General features: G+C 40.8%; 2 protein-coding genes across 3 annotated transcripts in view; one reads left to right on the top strand and one right to left on the bottom strand.

The window, feature by feature from the left end:
* The window catches only part of cep290 (centrosomal protein 290), a 69,161-nt gene extending 57,289 nt beyond the window's left edge, over window positions 1–11,872 (top strand). For both annotated transcript variants that reach the window (XM_042301759.1, XM_024380080.2), the window contains exons 41-53: window positions 3,078–3,223; window positions 3,515–3,670; window positions 3,878–3,980; window positions 6,030–6,152; window positions 6,375–6,461; window positions 7,481–7,645; window positions 7,812–7,934; window positions 8,025–8,194; window positions 10,037–10,178; window positions 10,554–10,627; window positions 10,925–11,019; window positions 11,220–11,278; window positions 11,408–11,872. In XM_042301759.1, coding sequence (XP_042157693.1) covers window positions 3,078–3,223; window positions 3,515–3,670; window positions 3,878–3,980; window positions 6,030–6,152; window positions 6,375–6,461; window positions 7,481–7,645; window positions 7,812–7,934; window positions 8,025–8,194; window positions 10,037–10,178; window positions 10,554–10,627; window positions 10,925–11,019; window positions 11,220–11,278; window positions 11,408–11,596 — 1,632 coding nt within the window. In that variant the 3' untranslated portion in view covers window positions 11,597–11,872. The remainder of the gene's footprint in view (window positions 1–3,077; window positions 3,224–3,514; window positions 3,671–3,877; window positions 3,981–6,029; window positions 6,153–6,374; window positions 6,462–7,480; window positions 7,646–7,811; window positions 7,935–8,024; window positions 8,195–10,036; window positions 10,179–10,553; window positions 10,628–10,924; window positions 11,020–11,219; window positions 11,279–11,407) is intronic.
* Window positions 11,873–13,804: 1,932 nt separating this feature from the next.
* On the bottom strand, window positions 13,805–18,105 carry lg19h12orf29 (linkage group 19 C12orf29 homolog). The gene is made up of 6 exons (XM_024380081.2): window positions 17,873–18,105; window positions 16,592–16,709; window positions 16,253–16,465; window positions 15,897–16,094; window positions 15,623–15,792; window positions 13,805–15,421 (listed from the first exon to the last, which is right to left on the bottom strand). Exons 1-6 carry the CDS (start codon window positions 17,960–17,962, stop codon window positions 15,233–15,235), a joined length of 978 nt encoding a protein of 325 aa, XP_024235849.1. The 5' UTR covers window positions 17,963–18,105; the 3' UTR covers window positions 13,805–15,232.
* Between the last annotated feature and the right edge of the window lie 1,279 nt (window positions 18,106–19,384).

The raw sequence follows: 19,384 nt of genomic DNA on the forward strand, positions 1-19,384 counted from the left end.
GCTCATCCTCTATAACTACTACTGTACACAACTTTTCTATTCAAATACTGTCCATAATGTCAATACACACCTTCATATATGTACAGTATATTCTGGACTCTGACATTGCTCATTCTAGCATTTCTATATTTCTTAATTCCTTAATTCCTTTATATAAATGTTTTGGATATTTTCGTGTATTGTTAGGTAGTACTGCACTGAAACATAAGCATTTTGCTACACCCACAGTAACATCTGCAAAATATGTGTACACGAACAATAACATTTGATTTGATTTGATATGGCAACTGCTCAGCATATGACAGTAAGGCGCTACAGAGGGTAATGCGTATGGCCCAGTACATCTTTGGGGCCAAGCTTCCTGACATCCAGGACTAGAGGTCGACCGATTTTGATTTTTCAACGCCAATACCGATTATTGGAGGACCAAAAGAGCCGATATCAATTAATTGGCCGATTTTTTTATTATTATTTATAATAATGACAATTACAACAATACTTAATTAACACTTATTTTAACTTAATATAATACATCAATAAAATCAATTTAGCCTCAAGTAAATAATGAAACATGTTCAATTTGGTTTAAATAATAAGTGTTGGAGAAGAAAGAAAAAGTGAAATATGTGCTATGTAAGAAAGCTAACATTTGAGTTCCTTGTTCAGAACATGAGAACATATGAAAGCTGGTGGTTCCTTTTAACATGAGTCTTCAATATTCCCAGGTAAGAAGTTTTAGATTGTAGTTATTATAGGAATTATAGGACTATTTCCCTCTATACCATTTGTATTTCATTAACCTTTGACTATTGGATGTTCTTATAGGCACTTTAGAATTGCCAGTGTAACAGCATAGCTTCCGTCCCTCTCCTCGCTCCTCCCTGGGCTCGAACCAGCAACACAATGACAATTAGCGTGCGCTAACTAGCTGGCCATTTCACTTCGGTTACACAAGCCTCATCTCGGTAGTTGATAGGCTTAAAGTCATAAAAAGCTCAATGCTTGACGCACAACAAAGAGCTGCTGGCAAAACGCACGAAAGTGCTGTTTGAATTAATGTTTACACGCCTGCTTCTGTCTACCATCGCTCAGTCAGATACTTAAGATACTTGTATGCGCAGTCAGATTATATGCAACGCAGGACACACTAGATAATATCTAGTAATATCATCAACCATGTGTAGTTAACTAGTGATTATGATTGATTGTTTTTCATAAGATAAGTTTAATGCTAGCTAGCAACTTACCTTGGCTTACTGCATTCGCGTAACACTCCTTGTGGAGTGCAACGAGAGGCAGGTCCTTATAGCGTTGGACTAGTTAACTGTAAGGTTGCAAGATTGGGTCCCCCGAGCTGTCAAGGTGAAAATCTGTCGTCCTGCCCCTGAACAAGGCAGTTACCCCACCGTTCCTAGGCCGTCATTGAAAATAAGAATGTGTTCTTAACTGAATTGCCTAGTTAAATAAAGGTATGGGGGGGGGGAAATAATCGGCACATCGGCGCCCAAAAAATACAGATTTCCGATTGTTATGAAAACTTGAAATCGGCCCTAATTAATCGGCCATTCCAATTAATCGGTCGACTTCTATCCAGGACCTATATAGTAGGTGGTGTCAGAGGAAGGCCCAAAAAATCCAGTCACCCAAGTCATAGACTGTTCTCTGACAGTACCCTCCCTTTGTTTTTACACTGCTGCTACTTATTATCATAGTCACTTTACAAATTACCTCGACTATTCTGTACCCCCGCACGTTGACCCGGTACCGGTACCCCCTGCATATAGCCTCCACATTGACTTGGTACTGGTACCCCCTGCATATAGCCTCCACATTGACTTGGTACCGGTACCCCCTGTATATAGCCTCCACATTGACTTGGTACCGGTACCCCCTGTATATAGCCTCCACATTGACTCGGTACTGGTACCCCTGCATATAGCCTCCACATTGACTTGGTACTGGTACCCCTGTATAGAGCCTCCACATTGACTCCATACTGGTACCCCTGTATAGAGCCTCCACATTGACTTGCCACTGGTACTCCCTGCATATAGCCTCCACATTGACTGTGTACTGGTACCCCTGTATATAGCCTCCACATTGACTCAGTACTCGTACCCCCTGTATAGAGCCTCCACATTGACTCGGTACTGGTACCCCTGTATAGAGCCTCCACATTGACTCTGTACTGGTACTCCCTGTATAGAGCCTCCACATTGACTCGGTACTGGTACCCCTGCATATAGCCTCCACATTGACTTGGTACCGGTACCCCTGTATATAGCCTCCACATTGACTCGGTACTGGTACCCCTGCATATAGCCTCCACATTGACTTGGTACTGGTACCCCTGTATAGAGCCTCCACATTGACTCCGTACTGGTACCCCTGTATAGAGCCTCCACATTGACTTGCCACTGGTACCTGCATATAGCCTCCACATTGACTCTGTACTGGTACTCCCTGTATAGAGCCTCCACATTGACTCGGTACCGGTACCCCCTGTATATAGCCTCCGCATTGACTGTGTACTGGTACCCCCTGTATATAGCCTCCACATTGACTCTGTACTGGTATCCCTGTATAGAGCCTCCACATTGACTCGGTACCGGTACCCCCTGTATATAGCCTCCACATTGACTTGGTACTGGTACCCCATGTATATAGCCTCCACATTGACTCGGTACTGGTACCCCCTGTATATAGCCTCCACATTGACTCTGTACTGGTACCCCCTGTATATAGCCTCATTATTGTTATGTACATTTATTGTGTAACTTTTTGATTGATTAGATTTGTTTTACTTTTGTTGATTTAGTAAATATTTCATTAACTCTATTTCTTGAACTGCATTGTTGGTTAAGGACTTGTAAGAAAGAATTTCACAGTAAGGTTTACACCTGTATTCAGCGCATGTGTCAAATCAGATTTGATTTGATCCCTCCCTCCCTGTCCCACTGCATGTTGGCTCCATAGAGATCCTATAATTATATTCCTGTATTTCATGGACATTCACAAATACAAGGTATTTGAGTATTGAAAGGAACCTATGTGTGACATGCCTATCTATCCTGCAGACAAATAAAGAAGAAATAGTGCGGTGGGAGGAGGGCAAGAAGTGGCAGGCCAGGATGGAGAAAGTGAGGAACATTCTGAAGGAGAAGGAGAGGGAAACCGAGTCTGTCTCTAAGCAGCTGAGTACTCTCAAGGAGCTCTACGCCAGGTTAGAACCAAGACACTCATGGTGCAAGGGGTTTAGCCACACCATGCACACACCATAAGAAACATACACATCCCACACACTTCATGAAGACATACTAAGTACTGACATTTTGACTGACACACACGGACGCACATGCACACGGACAATACCAACAAAAGGTTCACAGAAGCACATGACCCTGCTTACTCATACACAATAGATATCGAACACTCACTCACTCCTTCACTCCAATACTCCTTAGCCATATGGTCTTAAGTTGTGCCATGTCCCTGGTTGTCCCTCTGTGTTCAGACTGGAGCAGGAGAAGGCAGGTCTGCAGAGGAAACTGAAGGGTCGTGGTGTGACGGTAGATCAGGTGGTGGGGGTGAGGACACAGGAGTCTGAGAAAGAACTGGTTGAGCTGAAGAGGAGGAACGCTGAACTGGAGCAACAGATCCTCACCATAAAGTAGGTGTTTCAGACATTGTAAACTGTGCTGCTGTTGGTTCGTTTAAAAGCAACTCTTTTTCTTTAGAAGCTCAAAATCATAGGGCTTTTTCTGGTGGACAAATAAGATGGTGGGAACACATCGACAGCACTATTATGTATTGTGTGTTTGCAGTATAACCAGACCAACCCTTGTAGGACTAACATTTTCCTCTCTGTCCATTCCAGACAGCAGCAGGCCCTACCCAGAGATTCTGCCATGGAGGACATGAACCTGAGGAACCACTACCTGGAGGACAGGCTTCACTCCCTGGAGAGCCAGAAGTCCTCTGTAAGACTACACACTGACTGACTCAAATATGATCTAAGACTGCACTACCTTTTACACACAAACACAACAAGACAGGAAAACATACTTAAACTGCCGGGCTTGACGTTGAACGTTTGTGAAAACTCACTCAGACACAACAGACAACCACTGTTTACAAATATTGCCAACTCTCTTTCATCTCACTATGTACGTATGTTTGCATTAATTTCACATTTAAGTCATTAGGTTTCTACACTTTCTTTATTCTCTTTTCTACTTCTCTCTTTCACCCACTCCTCAATCCCATTCGATGCACGTGAAGGAGGGGAGAAGTTTGGTCTCCCCGTCCGTGTCCTTGAAAGAGCTTCGTTCGCTGACGTTTGATGTTGGTGACGTACATGAGAAAAAGAGGGTCCTGACCTTCTTAGCCAATGACAGTGTAGCCTGTCAGAGAGAAGGCACGTCAGCCCACAAGGAGGGGGCACTACACCCAAACCAAGAACAGAAAGAAACCCAGACAGTCTTTGATGGAACAAATGACTGTGTACCTGAGACCGAGCAGACAGAGAAACCAAGCAGGGCAGAGCGTGGAGAACAGGAAAGAACAGATGAGACTGGAGAGGGAGGACATGAAGAACAGACTGAAGATACAGGAGAGGGAGATGGGGAAACAGAAGAGACTGACAGAGAGTCCAAGCAGGAGAACCTGGAAAAAAGTGGCGCAGAGTCAGAGAATGTCAATGAGGTGGCTGTTGCTGAACTTGTGGACATAACCACAGAGGAGAATCTCATTGTCAGACAGGATTCCACAAGTGACACTGTGCTGGATTTGAGTGTACCCAAACCATAGAAATAGAATGAATAGAACAGGCTTGGAACCTCTAACCCTGGCAATTTGACTGGTGAACTCATTGGTACACTCGCATTGGCTGCCTGGTATTGTGATGCAATAATTTCCATTGTAATATAGAATGTTCCTTCAAATTATGTTAACTGATGTGGCTCATGCAATATAATGGAATTTTTGTAATGTCAGTTGAGTATAATCAACATATTACAGCACATGTTGATGAGTACACATAAGAGCAAAGCAGGACGTTAAATAAAAAGTGCACCGTACACTTTTTTCTTCCATTATTTTTACTTCCTGCTTTGCTCCTATGGGTACACTCGCAATGGCCACCAGTCCACCCATTATGCCATAGTTTACTTGAATGGGGACATTCTTTCTATTCATTCTATTTCTACGATCCAAACCTCCTAAATCCAGAATGAGCCATCAACCTCTGAGAGGCTTGAGTCAGCGAAACCTGCATCTGAGCAAGGAGAGGTGACAGCAGTCAAGTAGTGTGATGGATACAGATAATGCAGAGGATACAGGGGGAGACAGAGATGGAGGAGATGGAGACACAGAGGGAGGTGGAGATGGAAATTAAGTGGGACAGTGGAGGAAACGTCAGGAAAGAAGAGGACTTCATAATGGAGGTCATCGCTGACCCCAGTGCTGACCTCATTGACGGCGAACCTGACAGTTTTGTCATCAAGGAACTCGACATTGACGATGTCACAGACAGGAAGCTCGAGTTTGTTTCGGAGAGTACCCGTGGTGCCGAGCTTGAGGTCATTACCAATGACATTGAGAAGATAAGACAAAAGCTCAAACCTATGTCTCCCAAAACTCATAAGGTACCAAAGGCTGTCCCTGGCTTCCACCCTGACAAGATGCTAGTGCAGTGTTTGAGCTAGCAGAAAGTGTGTAGTGTTTGGCTTGATAGGCTCCCAGTCTGTGTTTCATTTATTTATTTTTTTACCTTTATTTTAACTAGGCATGTCAGTTAAGGACAAATTCTTATTTACAATGACGGCCTACCCCGGCCAAACCCTGTGTATAGTACCTCCTTCCAGTCCTAGGCGCTACGTTTTTGTATGTTAATCCATGTGGTCACCACCTTACACTTCCTTTCTTTGCTCCCTTCATCTCTTCCCTCTTCTCTCCTAATAAATTGTTATTTTTGTGCTTCGTCACATTCTGATTGCGTAAGTGTGACGGCTGTTATTTCTTTCTTCTAGACATCAGGCACCCCCTCGCAGAAAGAGTACGAGCTTCAGAGAGAGAACTTAAAGCTTTCCTCCGAGAAGCTGGAGCTCTGCTTTCAACTGGAACAGGCCAACAACGACCTACCCAGACTAAAGGTATGGTAGATACATTATGGGGGGGGTTTGACTAAAAACATAGCTGCAGATCATTAGCTCCCTTTCAACTGGGGCCTTGAAGCCCAATAACTTAAGCCCTGTTAAGCAACCAGTTAAGACCTCAGTGGATAGGTGGATTTTAAGACCTTTGGTCTGTTAAGACCTGCCAGAGATGTTTGTTTTCCAGCTTATCCAATGATACCCTCTCTACGTTACTGATAGGACCAAGTTGCAGACCTCAAAGAGATGTACAACGTTCTGAAGAAGGAAAAGGCGGAGGTGGAGAAAAAACTGGGCCACGTCCGTGGGGTAGGTCAATCCTAGTCTTGTGCAGGGGTTAAAGTTCTCAGTCTCTGCGACGGATTTTAGTCATATGGATGACGCATTAGGTTTGAGTCTAAAATAATATTTTTTTGTGGGGGGTTATTATTTAGGGTTAATATTTATATATATTTTCAAATAACTGCCCTTTTTTCTGGCCCGTAAACCCATTTTGACAAACAAATCAGTCATTAAAAAAAGGCTGTCCGTTAAATTTCAAAATCAAAAGGTTTGCCATGGAATTTTTTGACTGAAAAAGTTTCAATCATGGGATTTTTTTGTGTGCTTTAATTGCTTGTGTACGCTGGTGACTAGGTATTTACACTGAGTATACAAAACATTTAGAACACCTGCTCTTTTTTTACATTTTATTTCACCTTTATTTAACCAGGTTGAGAACAAGTTCTCATTTACAACTGAGAGCTGGCCAAGATAAAGCAAAGCAGTTCGACACATACAACAACACAGAGTTACACATGGAGTAAACAAACATACAATCAAAAATTGTATTTTCCATGACATAGACTGACCATGTAACTACTTAATGTATAAGCTAGAGCAGGGGTTCTAAATCTGTGTTTCGTGACCCGCCAATTGAGGTGCATTTTGAATCACGACCTACCATAAGGGTTGAGCGGTGAAAAAACATACATAGACCAAAGACTCTTTCCATGACACAGACTGACCAGGTGAATCCAGGTAAGAACTATGCTCCTTTATTGATGTCTCTTGTTAAATCCACTTCAATCAGTGTAGAGATGAAGATGAGCAACACAATATTAGGAAGGTGTTCTTAATGTTTTGTAAACTCGGTGTATACAGATGTCGTATTCCCATGTGGTCAGGCTGTAATTCTACTCTATCCACCGGTCTGTTTTCACTCTTGTTTTACTGACATGGCTTGTAGAGAGGTTCTCACTTTACAGACAATTTAACCATCTAGTAACAGTGTATTATACAACAACTGGATCACACGACTGAATGAAACTCTTTCCTGTCCACTGTAGGCGGGTCGCAGCGGTAAAACTGTGCCAGAGTTGGAGAAGACCATCGGGCTGATGAAGAGGGTGGTGGATAGGGTGCAGAGGGAGAACGAGACGCTGAAGAAAACTCCAGCAGCACTAAGTCAGGAACAGCTCACAGCTCTGGAACGCAAGCATGAAAAACTCAAGGTGAACTCTAGTTGAACTACTTGTGTAATAGGGCATGAGATGTCCTATTACATGTTTAACAACCAGTGGAGCTCTTATAGCCCTTCAAAACTGCTCGAAGGTTATGCTGTTCAAGTTCAAATGTTTTTTAAATGCATTTTGTCCTCTGGCTCTCCGTCTTCTCTAGAATGATTACGAGAAGCTCAAGAGAAACACAGAAACACAGCTGAGCTCCAGACTAGAGACCAAAACCAAAGGAGTGGAGAAAATTGTGATGGAAAACGAACATTTACGGAAAGAGATTAAAAGGGTATGTATTCCGCCCCATCCCCTTTTCATGGGATGCATAGTTACAACATTTAGTCAAGTCTCAGGACTCATTTTTAAAAATGTGTTGCAGGAGACTGAGGCTACGGAGAGGCTGAGGATGGCCAAGACCAGTCTAGAGATGACCAATGAGAAGCTGGAGGCTGAGCTGGAGGAGGCCAGACAACAACTAGTGGCAGCCCAGTCCAGGGTCATCCCTGAGGGGGTTGAAAGTAAGACCTGGAAGGCCACTGTGGTAACAAGGTGAGGGATCCGTTGAAATTAACGAAGTCAACCACTCAGTCCTCACTCCTGTTCTCATCTGACTAAAAGACACGAGCGAACTCACTAACCATGTTTCTTGGACTGTAACTACTTAATGTATAAGCTAGAGCAGGGGTTCTAAAACTTTGTTTCGTGACCCGCCAATTGAGGTGCATTTTGAATCACGACCTACCATAAGGGTTGAGCGGTGAAAAAACATACATAGACCAAAGACTAAGTAAAAAAGGATATAATCTTGGCAGCAGAAAATGTTGTAGTTAAGCTAATTTCCTGCAATTCTACACATTTTACCATGGTTAATGCTGTGTTTATGCTCAAACATTATAACAAAATCAATGGGGGCCTGATTGTCTAGTGTTTCTTTTGTTGATTGTAAGTTCTCCAAGATTATAGGCTATTATTTAAAAATATATACGCTACCTTTCAAAAGTTTGGAGTCACATAGAAATGTCCTTGTTTTTGAAAGAAAATCAGAGGCCCATTATCAACAACCATCACTCCTGTGTTCCAATGGCACGTTGTGTTAGCTAATCCAAGTTTATCATTTTAAAAGGCTAATTGATCATTAGAAAACCCTTTTGCAATTAAGTTAGAACAGCTGAAAGCTGTTGTTGTGATTAAAGAAGCAATAAAACTGGCCGTCTTTACACTATCTGGAGTATCAGCATTTGTGGGTTCGATTACAGGCTCAAAATGTCCAGAAACAAAGAACTTTCTTCTGAAACTTGTCAGTCTATTCTTGTTCTGAGAAATGAAGGCTATTCCATGCAAGAAATTGCCAAGAAACTGAAGATCTCGTACAACGCTGTGTACTACTCCCTTCACAGAACAGCGCCAACTGGCTCTAGCCAGAATATAAAGAGTGGGAGGCCCCGGTGCACAACTGGGCAAGAGGACAAGTACATTAGAGTGTCTAGTTTGAGAAACAGATGCCTCACAAGTCCTCAACTGGAAGCTTCATTAAATACTACCCACAAAACACCAGCCTCAACGTCAAAAGTGAAGAGGCGACTCAGGAATGCTGGCCTTCTATGCAGAGTTCCTCTGTCCAGTGTCTGTGTTCTTTTGCTCATCTTAATATTTTATTTTTATTGGCCAGTCTGAGATATGGCTTCTTTTTTTTTCAACTCTGCCTAGAAGACCAGCATCCCGGAGTCGCCTCTTCAATTTTCTGGATTGACTGGCCTTCGTGTCTTAAAGTAATGATGGACTGTTGTTTCTCTTTGCTTATTTGAGCTGTTCTTGCCATAATGTGGTCTTGGTCTTTTACCAAATAGGGCTATATTCTGTATACCACCCCTACCTTGTCACAACACAACTGATTGGCTCAAACTCATTAAGAAGGAAAGAAATTCCACAAATTAAAAATAAAGCACACCTGTTAAATGAAATGCATTCCAGGTGACTATGAAGCTGGTTGAGAGACTGCCAAGAGTGTGCAAAGCTGTCATCAAGGCAAAGGGTGGCTACTTTGAAGAATTTAACACTTTTTTGGTTACTCCATGATTCCATGTATTATTTCATAGTTTTGATGTCTTCACTATTATTCCACAATGTACAAAATAAGAAAACCCTGGAATGAGGTGTGTCCAAACTTTTGACTGGTACTGTTCATAAAATTGCAATGCACAACATTTTTTATCCCGCGACCTGCATGGACCCCTGCCACAACCTACAAGTGGGTCCCGACTGACAGTTTCGGAACCACTGACCTAAAGAACAAACATCTAGATCTGGTAGAATACCAAGCCAACATAGACTAAAGTGGGGTGTCTTGAAACTAGATAGCTGACTGAAAAGGGGTTGGTTTCCTCCCTTCAGGATGTTTGAGGGTAAGATGAAAGCACTGGAGCAGGACATCAGCCAGAAGAACTCCAGTCTCTCAGAGCTCAGGCTGCAGCTGCGAGAGGCCAGTGAGAGGGAGGAGAAAGCACAGCGAGTCGCCAGCCAACTACAGGAGCAGGTAAGCGTAAGAGCTCCACACAGAGAAAAATTAAGAATCGCACAGTGATTTCACAGTCTACGCAATCAGAGCAATGGAGCTACGTCGGATCCGTTGCGTAGACTGTGAAATCACTGTGCGATTCTTAATTTTTCTCAATGGTTGAGCCTCAAATGGCACCCTGTTCCCTATATAGTGCAATACTTTTAACCACGGCTCATAGGGCTCTGTTCAAAAGTAGTGTACTACATACAGAATAGAGTGCCATATTTGATGTACTATTGTCGTTCTGGGCCAATCAAACCAGATTGTTTATATAAAGAAAATGAAGTAGCATTCTAGTACTATGCTACATTATTTTCATGGTGGTGAAAACAGTTTTTGTTTGTTCTGCAGGTGAAGCTGTTAAACAACTTTTCCACCACAGCAAACACTGAGTCAGGCCTCGCCAAGGAGTTCCAGTCAACGAGGTGAATATGACCTATAGGCCAGCTCTTCAATGTAGACAAACTTGTGATACATCTAACCTGATTGCCTTTGCATACAATAGCATTACAAACATATGGTTCACACATAGCTAACATGGGAATGCGTTAGCTATGTGTGAACCATATGTTAATGTAAACCAAAGTGAAGGAAATTGAAAACTGCATTTATGTTTGTAATATCCATTACTACACCAACAGGTCAAATTTGGTGATGAAAATTATACATTTGATTTGCCATCCATTAGTCACACAGGAATGTCTATCCCATTTTGTCTTTAGATTGACCAATAACCAGCTTGAGAGGGAGAAGGAAGGGGTGGTACAGAAGTGTAGTGACTACACTAAGAAGTATGAGACAACCTCTGCTGGGTCAGGTGAGACATGTAAAAGCAAAGTGGTCCTGTTTGACAAGTTTCCACTTCAAGGTGGAAGATGTGCATTATTGATGTGTTCATGCATGTTCTGTGATGTCAAACAAAACTTGTACTGTTCAGGAATGATGCAGAACCTAAACAGGCGCAGTAACTAACTAGCACAATTTGCACATCAACAAGTGTCATGTTTTTGTCGTCAGGGTATGAGGAGCTACAAGCCCTGCTGAAGGCCACTGGAGAGGAAAAAAAACACTTGCAGGTATTGGGACTTCTCCGATCTATTACCTCATCTATTTGGGTTGTTTTGAGTGTAGAAAAGTAAAAACATTAAAACAAATTTGATCTATTCCTCTGTGAACATATTTTTGATTTACCTTCCCGATTCCAGGCCGAAGTAAAAAAGATGAAGATGGAACTGGAGAACTTTGACCCGACATTCTTTGAGGAGATTGAGGATCTGAAGTTTAATTACAATCTGGAGGTGAAGAAGAACATTGTTCTGGAGGAGCAACTGAAGAAAGTGTGTGAACAGTTTGGTGTAGCAGCTGCAGATATCCCTGATGTGTCCATCAGCTAACACAGGATGGATATTGTGCCTTTTAAACCATTAAATGTCTTAAATATATAGTATTTATATGGTTTTAATGTGAATGTCGTCTAGAAGATGAAGTTGAATGTAATTGTGTTTCTCCTCCTGAGGCAGTTTTGTTCAGACAATGTAGCAGGGAATTTACATGTCAAACAGTTTTGTACATTTGTATACAGTGCCTTCAGAAAATATTCATACCCCTTATTCCACATTTTGTTGTGTTACAGCCTGAATGTATTTTATTTATGTTGATCCATCTACACACAATTCACCATAATGACAAAGTGAAAACATGTTTTTAGAAATGTTTACAAATGTATTGAAAATGAAGTACATATCTAATTTGCATAAGTATTCACACCCCTGAGTCAATCAATCAATACATGTTAGAATCACCTTTGGCAGTGATTACAGCTGTGAGTATTTCTGCGTACTTCTCTAAGAGCTTTGCACACCTGGATTGTACAATATTTGCACATTATTGTTTTTATAATTCTTCAAACTCTGTCAAGTTGGTTGTTGATCATTGCTATAGACAATTTCAAGTCTTGCCATACATTTTCAAGCTGATTAAATCAAAAATGTAACTAGGCCACTCAGGAACATTCAATGCCTTGATAAGCAACTCCAATGTAAATTTAGCCTTGTGTTTTAGATTATTGTCCTGCTGAAAGGTGAATTTGTCTCCCAGTGTGTTGGAAAGCAGACTGAACCAGGGTTTCCTCTAGGATTCTGCATGTGCTTAGCTCTATTCTGTTTATTTTTATCCTAAGAAACTCCCTAGGTTGCCAATGACAAGGATACCCATAACATGATGCAGCCACCACCATGCTTGAAAATATAAAGAGTGGTACTCAGTGATGTGTTGGATTTGCCCACAAAGCTTTGTATTCAGGACATAAATTTAATTTCTTTTCCACGTTTTTTTTGCAGTTTTACTTTAGTGCCTTATTACGAACAGGATGCATGTTTTGGAATATTTTTATTCTGTACAGGCTTTCTTCTTTTCACTCTGTCATTTGGGTTAGTATTGTGGAGTAACTACAATGTTGTTGATCCATCCTCAATTTACTCCTATCACAACTGTTTTAAAGTCATGGTGAAATCCCTGAGCAGGTTTCCTTCCTCTCTGGCAATTTAGTTAGGAAGGATCCCTGTATCTTTGTAGTGACTGGGTGTATTGATACACCATCTAAAGTGTAATTAATAACTTCACCATGCTCAAAGGGATATTCAACGTCTGCTTTTTTATTTTTTACCCATCAATAGGTGCCTTTTTTCCCCGGTTGAATCTGTGTTTGAAATTCACTGCTCAATGTCAGGGCTGGGGGTGCTAGAAAGTTAGCTGTCAGAAGTATTACAACTTAATCTTGCTTTAATTACATCTGTCTGCAATGTGCTGGACGATTATTTTCTCCTTTATTTTTTTATTTTTTTACTTGGAAGTAAATCAATCTGCCATCATTGACACAATGGACAAATCTAATGATCAATTATTGAAATAGCATGGGTGACTGAGAAGAACAAATTGGTGCAATTTAGACCCAGGTGGCAAGTGATGATGCAGGCACTGGGAATGGGGGTGTGAGCATGCATGTCTGGGCAGAAGAGATTTGGTTACTGTTTGTATGTGCATATGTTTGTTTTGTTTTGGAGGAGAGAAAAGGGACAAATAAAATATTTAAAAATTAAATTAACTTCTCAACTAAGGGACATTACAGATAATTATACCTGTGGGGTACTGAGATGAGGTAGTAAATCAAAAATCATGTTTTTAAAAAATCTATTGAACTTTTGAAAACGTTAACTTTTTTTCCATAACAATTGACTTAAGACATTTCAGCTTTTCTTTTTTCATTTAAAAACATAATTCCACTTGGACATTGAGGTATTGTATAGGCCAGTGACACAAAATCTCAAATTAATCCATTTTAAATTCAGGCTGCAACACAACAAAATGTGTAAAAAGTTAAGGGGTGTGAATACTTTCTGAAGGCACAGTATGTTGGCTAGATTGTGTTTGATACGTTTTCTATTGCGTTACTTCTATCAATAAAGCAGATTTAATGTGCATATGTGTACATCAGTGGCCAAACTGTGCTTTTAATTTAAGGGCAAAAACCATTTGGAATAGCTTTTGAAATAGATATTTGGTCAAAATATATGTACATTTACATGATACTTAGGCTACACATATTCAATATATTTACAGGCTTTTTATTGGGCAGGTTCGTTCATGTTGGAAGACATATAGCCAGGTTAAACCAGATTGAACACTGCACTCACCATTGTTTCACTGGTGACCCCACTATTTAGTCTGGTTCAACCATACTAATGGTAATACAGTATGGAAGCTTACAGTCCTGGAGCAAGGCCCCTAAATCTGGGCCGTCCGGCTCTCTTGTGGTGACGACATCTCAGTGATTTCTTTTTAAGGTCTGTCCCTCGAGTTAGAAAATGTGTGATAGTAGTACAGCAATGGTAGCTTTCTCTGCGTTCCATCAGAGACATTCTTAGTGTTCAGGACCATCACAGGATTCACGCATGAACCCCACATAATTTTTTCCCCCAACATGGCCGCCAAACAACTAAAAAGGGTCTTATTGGATAAATGTTGCATTACCATACCTGTATGAAAAAATTATATTATTCCCAATAATATCTTGAAATGTTCTTAGTGATGTAGAATACACAACCAAATTAGCCAGGTGTGCTATAACATATAACAATGTTAAATGACTTGACATAATTGTGGTTAGAATATGCCAAAGAAGCTGTTATGATCAGTAATTGCTATATTTAATCTTCAAACATGGATGTGAGCTGATGAAAATTATATTAACTGTTTTCATTAACAGAGGACTGCATACATTACAATGTAAAATTCCATAGGAATGCCAATACGTTTTAACCTAATATCTGGATGATGAGAGCAGCAAACCATTACACATAGTCTAAATCAAGATGTATTCTAATACAATTATATTCCATACAGGTATGGTAATGCGAAATGTATCCGATAACACCCAATTGAGTTGTTTGGCGGCCATATTGGAAAAAGGCTTCAGTGGGGTTAATGCTGTAGTGGCCCTGTATCTACAAATATTTTTTCAACCCTGTTCTAGCTGAGCGTGTGAAATGTGGTGTTCCTATCACCGAAGTTACAATCCAAAAGCGTAGCTGCCCCATTACATGTAATTCATAATATGTACCATAGAGGTCAAAGTTCTGTTGACCTGAACATTGCAAGAATGTATCTGATGGATAGCTGTGAATCTAAGCTTTCTAGTGCTATATGATTACAGGGTATACGTGAGCAATAACTTGTTGTATACTGACATTGTCTGTCATAGGGTAAAATCCCTATGGGAAAAATGAATGGGATGAAGGGATGAATGAAAGTGATAACACAGAAAGCTGCCATTGCTGCACTGCTATCACACATTTCCAAACTAAGGACATAGACCTTCACATAATCACTATGAGACATTATTACCCCAAGTGAGCCTGACCGACCCATGGATAATTACAAACAGGAATGTTTCTTAAGACTCCGGGCAGATCCTGGTGGATTTAGGGATAAAGGTCTTCTGACCTAAATAGGACTTCCTGGTTAAATAAAGGTTAAGGGTCAAACTGGATGTCCTGCAGTCTGCTGAAGCGATGTCCGTTTAACTGGGATAGAGATGTAAACAAGTCCTTGCTGGTGATGTCATACTCTCGTTTGGTCCCGTCGACGTGGACGACCACAGGCCGAGCATTCAGGATGGTGTCGCCATCCGGCCATCTCAGCCCCAGGTGATGACGATGGAGCTACAGCCAAACAAACAAACACTGGTTTTACCACTTAAATGTCAAAGCTTCTGACCTGGAGGTAACAAAATAACACACTTTTCATAATTTCATTATGATGTGATGAAAGAAAACTAACAAAGAAAATCTGAAGACATACCACAGTCCAAGTCTCAATTTAATTGCATAATAGGAGCCTCTGATGGGTTCTAGAGCGCTTACCTTGACCAGTGTCCCGTCATTACAGTGCCAGACGATGCCCTCAACACGGCCCTCCTGGCTGTCCTGGAACCAGGAACACAACTGCTGGTAGTCCACCGGGGGAGGGTTCCTGATGTGTACACTCCCATGGGCAACCAGGACGTGGACAGGCTGCTTTTTACTTCCCAACCCTGTCAGAAACGACACAATATTTAGATGATCTTGCTAAAAGGCCACGTTCAGAAGTGCATGTATACATGTACAGTGGAGGACTTGGACTGTATGTCACATTTACCATATGGGTTCCCATTGACGTTGGTTCCAATAAGCTCCAGGGTTTGCTCCAGGAGATCAGCCAGTGGTACCATGGTGATCTCTAGCAGGTCTTCCTTCTCAGCACTTGGCCTCAGAACCAGCGCTACACCAGCATCATAGTCCACAACAGACGAGTGCCAACAGTACTGCTTGTTGTCTTTCTCCACTGGAACCCAACCTAAACATACATTGAAAAAGTACAATCAGTATTTTAGTTTCCATATAAAGGACATACCGTTTGTAAATAGAAAATAGTGAAAAGCGAGTGACAGGCCTTTTAGTTAATCAATGTCCGGGAAACCAGCTCGAGGAGTGTGTCCATATATAGTGTCCCACCTGGGATGTGTCCGTGGTCATCTGGTACAGGCTGTCCATTGTGGTGCTGAACTCTGTGTGCCGGGACCCAAGAGTCTGGAACCGTCTTAAAGTCTTCTTTCACATTCCACGTAAAACCTTTGTAACTTTTGTGGGAATACTGATGCTTCTTGAACCTCTTGTCTGCCTGCTTGGTGGGCTTCCGATCTAGTCGAGCCCAGAGGTATGATTGCCCTGGAAAAGAAAGAAACCATTTACAGTGTAGACATTTCATTGAGGGAGCTTCATTTTTTCCATAACGAGGGTATAAAGGCCCAGGTGTGTGGACTGCAATGTTAATTTATGCAGTTCAACGCTCACCTTTATAAATTGAAACATAGCAGCAGGTGCCATCCAGCTTTTCTGTGGCAAGTGCACAGTCAATATTCGATTCCAGTGCTGTAGGGTTCACATTTTCAGTGGCTACAACCTGAAATTGCTGTTAGAAAAAAAGATAACGAAGAGGGACATATCATTACGGCGAAGATTTCCTGCATAGTACGTGCAACTGACTGTCTTTTTTTAGCAGCTACCGGTAAATCAAAGTTGCTAAAAAAAATATATCATAACCTAAATCAATCATAACCTAAAAACTATGGTCATATTTTGTTGTATTGTGCCATATCAATTGAAATGTGTTTGTTGTCATAGAATATACATAAAGATATGTGCATCTTGGTGTTTTCACATATATTCCTCTAACTCTGGGGTAAAAAGAAAAAAAGCTAAATAACTGTTCTCTTTGTATTCAAACTTCCCTTGCCTTTGAATGAGGACTCAACTCTCTTCCCAGTTCCTTTCACCTATTTTGTGATTTGAGTTCTCCTTGCCTTCACATTGCTATGTTTAGAAAGTTACCAAGATCTTTTTCTAACAATCCACTCTGGGTTTTTACCTTGTGCAAGACAAGCCATTCTATCAGAATGTGTTATCAGACAGCTATATATACTAACTTACATTTTGGAGGTTAATAGATTGCATTTAGTTAAAAGATGAGAGAATAATTGTAATCAGAAGATACTATGAACATGTAAATATAATTGGTAGCACCGTTTCCCCTGCCATAACCCCTCATATTGGTGCCACAAAAGAGAGAAGATGGTGAAATCACCCTTACAGTGGACACATTTCAAGAGCTCAACTGGGCCGCGATCAGCAGGACAACGTTGATAGAAATGTATGATGTAGCTAGAGCAAACATCTCTTTGGTATATATAATATTAAATCACGTCAGCTTTAGTCATGGCATTTCTATCTGCAACGTTCCACGTTTTCGTACTAAACATGGCTCTGGTTTTCATTCAATGGGGTAACATCAGACTGCATCACTAACCAATAAACTGCTGCTGTGTTGACGTATTAGCTAGTTAGCATTAGCTTAGTATCCACCTAACTATTGTGCAGAGTAAGAATCATAACAAAACGTAGCTATTAGGAAAACAAATACAACATTAATCTACAAAACCATTCATGTATACAGTAGTATTTAGGATATATTCTAACTGTTAATTTTAGTTATTTTACCTGTTATTTTACCTAACTAGTTAGCAACGCACGTTAGCGATCTAACGTTAGCTGCTATCTGCAGTAACTCATACTCACTTGACATTCGCGTTTTCTGGATTGTTCCTCTTTCACCTCAGTCAAAAACACACAAGATATCTTTTGCTGCACAGAACCGAAACGTCGCATTATGGCAGACTTCCGTTAATACGGAATAATTAAGATCAAAGAGAGAAGTAATTTTCTGCCTCGAACTCGTTATTTTCCGGGTATTGTAACCACTAGATATTATTGAGCATGCGCCACATGACTGACCACATGACTGAACAATAGTCCAGGTGTGACAAAACTAGAGCCTGTAGGACCTGCCTTGTTGATAGTGCTGTTAAGAAGGTAGAGCAGCGCTTTATTATGGACAGACTTCTCCCCATCTTAGCTAATGTTGTATCAATATGTTTTGACTGTGACAGTTTACAATCCAGGGTTACTCCAAGCAGTTTGGTCACTACAACTTGCTCAATTTCCACATGATTTATTACAAGATTTAGTTGAGGTTTATGGTTAAGTGAATGATTTTTCCCGAATACAATGCTTTTAGTTTTAGAAATATTTAGGTCTAACTTATCCCTTGCCACACACTCTGAAACTAACTGCAGCTCTTAGTTAAGTGTTGCAGTCATTTCAGTTGCTGTTGTAGCTGACATGTATAGTGTTGAGTTATCCTCATACATAGACACACTGGCTTTACTCATTAAAGAAGCCTCTCCTGCCAGTAGATGGCAGTGAAACGCAATCCTTACAAAAAAAGATTGACGTTTTGAAACTGCAGTTAAAGTGCAGAATCTGCAGTCAACTGTGGTATTTTGGATGCAGTAATTGTAGAATAACTGCAGTTATACTGCACTCTAACTGCAGTTACACTACAAAATTACTGCAGTAAAAAAAAGTGATGCTGCTGTTGTTATTTTGGATGCAGTATTTTCAGCAAACTGCAGTTACAGTATACTGCCCTCTAACTGTAGTTATACTGCACTCTGACTGCAATATTTTTTTGTAAGGGAACAGTCTCCACCATCCCAAAACGTATTCTCTAGGCCAGTGGTTCCCAACCTTTTTAGGTTACTGTACGCAGAGGCATCATGCCCATATGGGGCACAGGGAGACATGCCCCTTTAGATTTGGCCTGTAACAATAATAATTTACAATTATAATTTTTTGGTTTTGTTTCTCTGTAATACTGCTAGTCACCTTGCAATTTTATGAAAGCCCATTTAGGTTCCCAATCTCCCAACCTCATAACTAATGTTAGCTACCAAGAAGCCATTTCAAGCTATCAATTAAGTTAGGTTCACTAGCTTGTCTAACTATCTTAGCTGGCATGCCTACTGGCAAGGTTGGTAGACTTTAGAAAAGCATGCAATAACTAAATGTACTGAATAAGACTCATATTCCTTCCTGTTACACAGATTTTATGTCGTTTCTGTAAAAAAAAATATTTAAAAAAAACACCAGTCAGGAGGATACAGACAGCTCAAGATGTATGCTTAGATATGCAGAAAAAATCTTCTTTTTTTTACATATAATTAAGCATAATCAGTGCAGGAGCTCACT

This window comes from Oncorhynchus tshawytscha, linkage group LG19, assembly GCF_018296145.1.
Source record: "Oncorhynchus tshawytscha isolate Ot180627B linkage group LG19, Otsh_v2.0, whole genome shotgun sequence".
NCBI classification, from domain to species: domain Eukaryota; kingdom Metazoa; phylum Chordata; class Actinopteri; order Salmoniformes; family Salmonidae; genus Oncorhynchus; species Oncorhynchus tshawytscha.